This window comes from Periophthalmus magnuspinnatus, chromosome 7 (genome assembly GCF_009829125.3).
Source record: "Periophthalmus magnuspinnatus isolate fPerMag1 chromosome 7, fPerMag1.2.pri, whole genome shotgun sequence".
Taxonomy (NCBI): domain Eukaryota; kingdom Metazoa; phylum Chordata; class Actinopteri; order Gobiiformes; family Gobiidae; genus Periophthalmus; species Periophthalmus magnuspinnatus.
The window spans coordinates 5,406,160-5,412,159 of NC_047132.1; the positions used below are offsets into that span (position 1 = coordinate 5,406,160).

General features: G+C 38.1%; 1 protein-coding gene across 1 annotated transcript in view; it reads left to right on the top strand.

The window, feature by feature from the left end:
- The window catches only part of LOC117373744 (chemokine-like protein TAFA-1), a 67,136-nt gene extending 61,378 nt beyond the window's left edge, over positions 1-5,758 (top strand). The window contains exons 3-6 of the mRNA XM_033969837.2: positions 307-447; positions 4,066-4,190; positions 5,305-5,394; positions 5,484-5,758. Coding sequence (XP_033825728.1) covers positions 307-447; positions 4,066-4,190; positions 5,305-5,337 — 299 coding nt within the window. The 3' untranslated portion in view covers positions 5,338-5,394; positions 5,484-5,758. The remainder of the gene's footprint in view (positions 1-306; positions 448-4,065; positions 4,191-5,304; positions 5,395-5,483) is intronic.
- The last annotated feature ends 242 nt before the right edge of the window (positions 5,759-6,000 follow it).

Consider the following 6,000-nt stretch of genomic DNA (forward strand, 5'->3'; position numbering starts at 1 on the left):
CTTGAGTCATTTTATTTTAAGATAAGGTAAAAGAAAAAGATATGAGAATTTCAGTGTTGCAACTCAAAGTTCGCCAAGTTCAAGACCAGCTGAATAATAGAAATAAACAATCAAAAATCACAATAAAAATGTAACCAATCCAGCTTGAATTTCAGAAAAAACTTGGAATAAAGATACAAACATTTGGTATAGTGACACCTCCACCCCCCACCTCCCTGTGCCTGATGTTTACTGAAAGAGCTTTTTGTCTTGTTAGAATCCTCAGCAGGTCGACTTAATGTGATTTGTTCTGTGTTGTCTTGACAGAGGGGGGTACGTGTGAGGTAATTGCAGCTCACAGATGCTGTAACAAGAATCGAATTGAAGAACGCTCTCAGACAGTCAAGTGCTCCTGTCTCCCTGGGAAAGTCGCCGGAACTACACGAAACAGACCATCCTGTGTAGACGGTGAGTTCAGGGCCTGGATTTAGAAGCATGTCATGTAAAGGACGCCGTACCTGATCTTTACTGTCTTAAAAACGTGGAAAACAGATCTACTTCAATTTCAATGGTTTGCGGTGATCCGCAAGTTATTCCTCACTTACTTTAGACAATCTGAACGTCCTAATTGGTCACCGTGATCGGTTTATAAGAGCTTTTCACAACTTTCAGAGGCCAGAGTGAAGTTTTGCCATCACGGTAAAGCTAACAACAACTACCGAGCTAACATGAACGTCCTGATTATTGGAAGATAAACATATCTCTACTGGAGCAAGATATATTTTGCTCAAATACATAGGAATCAGTTACAGGGTGTTTAAAAGGGACATTAGAGAAGTTACACCTGTTTGCCTCTATTGTTATTGGTAAGATCAGTGGTCTTTTCACCTTGACCACCCTCTAACTCGAGTGATGGTGATTCTTTATGCGATTTAAATCTGTTGTCCATGATTTAAACACAGACATCATTCCTCATTCGCTCTAGTCAGCGCTCGTGTACTCCTGGTTGGGAAACACAGGCTTAGAAGTTGGCAGAATGTTGAAATATTGATTATATATCGTCGAACATTTTTTTGGATTGACATAATATTTATTGAAAATTATATTGAGATTTTTGTTAAGAATGCCCAACCTAATGGTGTACAATTTTAAACTCATCTGTTGAAAGTATTAAACTATCAGTGTTTTTGCGTTGAAAAGCATACAGTGTTATATACTGAGAGTGTAAGACTGCATGTACAGATCTCACTTAACATAACCAGAACATCAGACACGGCAATAACATCTCTGTGAAGACAAGTAGGTGGTTAACTTTGCACCAGAAAAGTGTGACAGTAGAAATAAGGACTTTTTTCTGTCCTTCCTGCTGAATTAATTACATATAAAGGGACATAAACACAAATTCCACATCTTTACTTGTAGGCCTAGGAAAATTATTTGATAATTGATGTCTGAAAAAGCATCTCTAGAGGAAAAAAAAGCATTGTTTTGTGCAGTCAAACATTATAAAGCAACAAAACAGGTGCAGGTTCAAATCTGCCATAATAGTGAATGAGGCTGGAATCCCATTGGACCCTGAAGTAGAGTTAAGTTATCATCACAGCCGCATATTGTGTTCATGTGATATCATTACACTCTAAAGAGCCCATAGTTTAAAACTGAAGTGCAGATCAGACTTCTATGGTAGATCATATTGCAGATGCTATATCCTATAGTTTATGATAAATGTCTCTCCTCATCGGGCCAATCTATGTGAAACAAAAGCAGGGAAAGAGATTAACCTTTTTCACTTGGTAGCAAATGTTGTAGCATTATTTGACTATATAGCCTTTGGTTGCTCGCAGTGGATGCAAAGTCAGGTGAATTGCGGATCCAATCACTTACACATAACACAGTTTCACATTGTGGATGGTCCATTTTGAGATTGGAGAAATAGTCACTCAGCCATAAAACTAGAACCTTGCTCTCCATCTGAACATTAACCTAATCTATATCCTAATCTAATCAGCGCACTATATTGTTTGTGGCATTGTATTGCATTAACCTTGAAAGTGAACAGGACTTAAAGTATTTTGTTGAGCAGTTTGAGGATGTAGTGCGTAAATGTTTCTTACCGTATAAATGTTCTGGTTCAACATTTGGAAATTTTCCTTGAGGATATTTCACAAAAAAATACCAGATTAATAAAAACAGGAAAACTGGCTCGTGCCCCGATGAGAGAGAGTGACATCACCGCATTCAAAAATCCAAAAACAACCAATAGCTTGACACGCAACACTGCATTACAAGAGTTCACATTCAAATCACATCACAAAACTGCCATGTTTCGTAGATTTGCCTGACTAAAAGTTACCAGAGAAGCAACGTCTCGTCCCAGATAAGATTAATACAAGCCACGATAATGTCACAGTTGTATTCTGACAGACTGAATATATCTACAGGGGAAAAGCTTTGCTCCAGTCAAACATGGAGGTGAATGTAAGCCCACCGCAGGCAAAGAGGCAAGAATAACAGATACACATACAGAAGCAGAGAGCACACGACAAAATGGCTCCTGATTATATAGGCGGTCTGGAGTTATTCAAAGATGGCTTTCGACATCTTTGACAAACGTCCAGCTCCAATCCCTTTAGAAACCGATTTGATTCTCGGTACAAAACATATTGGCTTTGGCAGGAACCTCTCACCTGCAGCTTTTATCTTAAATCCTTTTACAAATATTACCACAATCTTGGCACCGACCACAGGGGAACGGAGGTCTCTCAATGTCAGTTCTGACAGATCCTTTTTCCTGCGTCACACATTACCAGCCATTTTCTGTCTACTTACCCCGTATTTAAGGCAATTTTCACTCCTAAGAGCACCAGTGTGGTCTGCATTAAAGTCAAGTCACAGATACACCTACCACTCCTCGCATCCATATAACGTTTTTTGACTAATAGCCCAATGTAGTCGTACATGCACTCTACCCAGCGCCCCCTCCAAATCTCCTGCTCTTTCTGACTTTTAATGTTCCATAATTAATATTGCAATACATCAGTAATGACCTCATGTAAGCTCTATGGAGGTCTCAGAAGTGCAGACCTGTGGGTAAGGACTACACCAGGATAAAACCAGGGATTAACATATCAAATAAGGGATAGCAGGATGTTGGCCAACACAAAGGGGGGCTAAACTAGAACATGATCTTGGACTAAATCAGGTCTAAAACAGGATAAAATCAGGACATAACCTGGTCTTACACTGCAAAATGACACACAAATAGTCTTTATTTTCAATACAATATGCTGACGTACATTGTCCGTCGTTTATCTTGGGGGTTACGTTCTAATCCGTGAAGTATCAGCTTTATTTTTTACAGTTGTCCTATATGTTTTGCAGCTGTAAAACCCCTCACCACACACTTTATACACTTTTCTCACACAGGCATTAACATTTTCTCACATTTCTCTCTTGTTTAAACACTCTCAAAGTTCAAACCTTCATAGGCGCCTTTGTCTGTGCAGAACGTTTCATCGACATTGTGGGTTTTGTCGGGGAGAAAACCTGCAAACGTACAGCACTTAAGAGTCACACTGCGATCCAACATTTATAGCAATATATATAACATTTATAGCGAGGGACAACTGTACATCCGCACACGTCACCATGTTGTTGTTTTTTGGTTTGTTTGGGTGCTTCAGCTTTGGATTCCACCCAGACAACAATGCTGCTTTGTGATTGGTCTTAACTGGGCAATCGTAACAGCGTAAGCAAGATAAACTCAAAGTCAGTGAGAAAAGGTTCGATACTCACTGACACTAAAAACACTTACAGTTAACACAAAATATATGTTGTCTTGTTTATTATAGTATCAATGCTTTTGATGACCCTAAGCATGACTAAAACATGAATAAACCTGAACCAAGCAGAAAAATCTTAATTAACGCTGAACCAGGTCTTAATAGGGCTAAACTCTTTCCAAACCAGGATTAAACTAGCATCGGGCCGAACAAGCCTGTTGACCACATATCCACATGTTTTTAATCTACCTTGACCTTTGCTCCAGGTGAATTGTAACGCAGTGCTGGTATTTTGTGCCTGTAGCGTCCATAGTAATTGGGAAGTGGTGGTGTGAGATGGAGCCTTGCCTGGAGGGAGAAGAATGCAAGACGCTGCCTGACAACTCGGGCTGGATGTGCTACGCCGGCAACAAGATCAAAACCACCAGGGTAAGATAACCTCTCTTGACCGAAGGGAAACAAGATATTACAGCTGAAGAGTGGGCGGCAATGCTCAGCGCGGTGACACTGTGACTGTGGCATCAACAACAGCTGCTTTTTGCTATTTCAATTCACTCAAAAGGACTTGTTACTGCAAAAACACATGCGGGAGTTATAATGTTTTCAATTCGGAATCGTGATTTGAGTAGACGGATGTATAAACTTATTAGAGCGCAGATTTGTTTTAAGATATTCCTGGCTGGGTGTCACAGAACCACATATGCAAAGCTCTGTGTCAGCCTCAGCATCATGAGATCAGCTCCTAACTATGCAAACTGTCTGGATGTCTCTCCCAGCTCTTCGACCCTGGGTCACTCTATGATCACATTTTTATTCAAGTATTAATCTCATCTGCAGCTATACAGATTACAGTCCGATTACATTTTTTCCTCTTTTTCAGGGGGTATACAGAGAAGAGAAAAATAAATAAATACATAAATAATAATAATAATGATACAATACACAATAAAGACAAAAAATAACGCATATCGAAATAATACCATATAGTAATAATAATAATAACAATAATAATAATAATGATAATGATGATAATAATAATAAATACACAATAAAGACAAAAAATGTATAAATAAAAAATAACTATATAGAAATAATACAATGTAATAATAATAATAATAATAATAATAATAATATAAAAAGTAAAATAATGAAAGTAATCCTGTGCAGGTTTGAATTCCTTCCGTTCCAGACCCCGTGTCACAATACATCAAAAATAATAATTAAAATACATTCTTGGTTGCATTGAGCCTTTGACTTATCTACTACAGCAAGTTGCAATGTATATGTGCATCTACCTTATTCAACAAAATTCTACCTGAAGATTTAACCACTATATACAAAAACAATAATACATATTGAAATTAATCAGAATATTCAGCAGTGAAATCATACACTATATACATATCCTATAAAACATATAAAAAAAAAGTTTGCATCTATTATTTAAATTATTCTTAACAACTCAAACCAATTGTTAAGAAATTAAAACCACTGTTAATTATTTTAAAAGCACTAACTTATTTTCTCCCTTTTCTCTTCTCAGAACTCACAGCCATATCCAACATCAACATATTAGCACATGGAGGAGGAGGAGACGCCTGCAGACGCCTCAGGTGCTAGGGTTAATTCGCAGGTCAGCTTGATCTGTTTATATTAATTTCATGGATCACACTTTTTGCCACTGTGAAATTTGTATCATCTTCTCCTTTTTTCTCATTTCAGCGTTGTCACCAGGCCAATTATCACAAAGACAATGAACTTCTTGTTGCTTTAAAGAAATGTGAAGACTTGTCAGATTAAAGTGTTAAAAAAAAACATGTAGACTATATGAAGCATCAGGCTGAGCTCAAGGCGGCGAAAATGCGTCGTGCTCCAAGCTGCCTGCAGGGGAGCTCCATCAAACTCAATAATGAATATATTTTCATCATTCTGTTTTTGGAAACTTTGTGACAGAACGGGATGGGATCTGTCTCCGTGTCCAGATTAATATCAAGAACGGAAAAAACACATTTGACGTCAGCCTGCAATCGAAACGAACGGAAATGAACCAATATCAATGTGTAAAAACAGACGGTCCTCAGGTTTTGGAGTTTTTATTTGGAAGATGTGGTTGGAAAATATTGTACATAGACTTTTTGTTCATATCTGTCGCCATCAGCTCCAACGTGGTGGTAAAATTATCATCCCTGAATGCAATGTTCCTGCTCATGAGACAGAGGCGAGTACGAAGAGGTCTGAA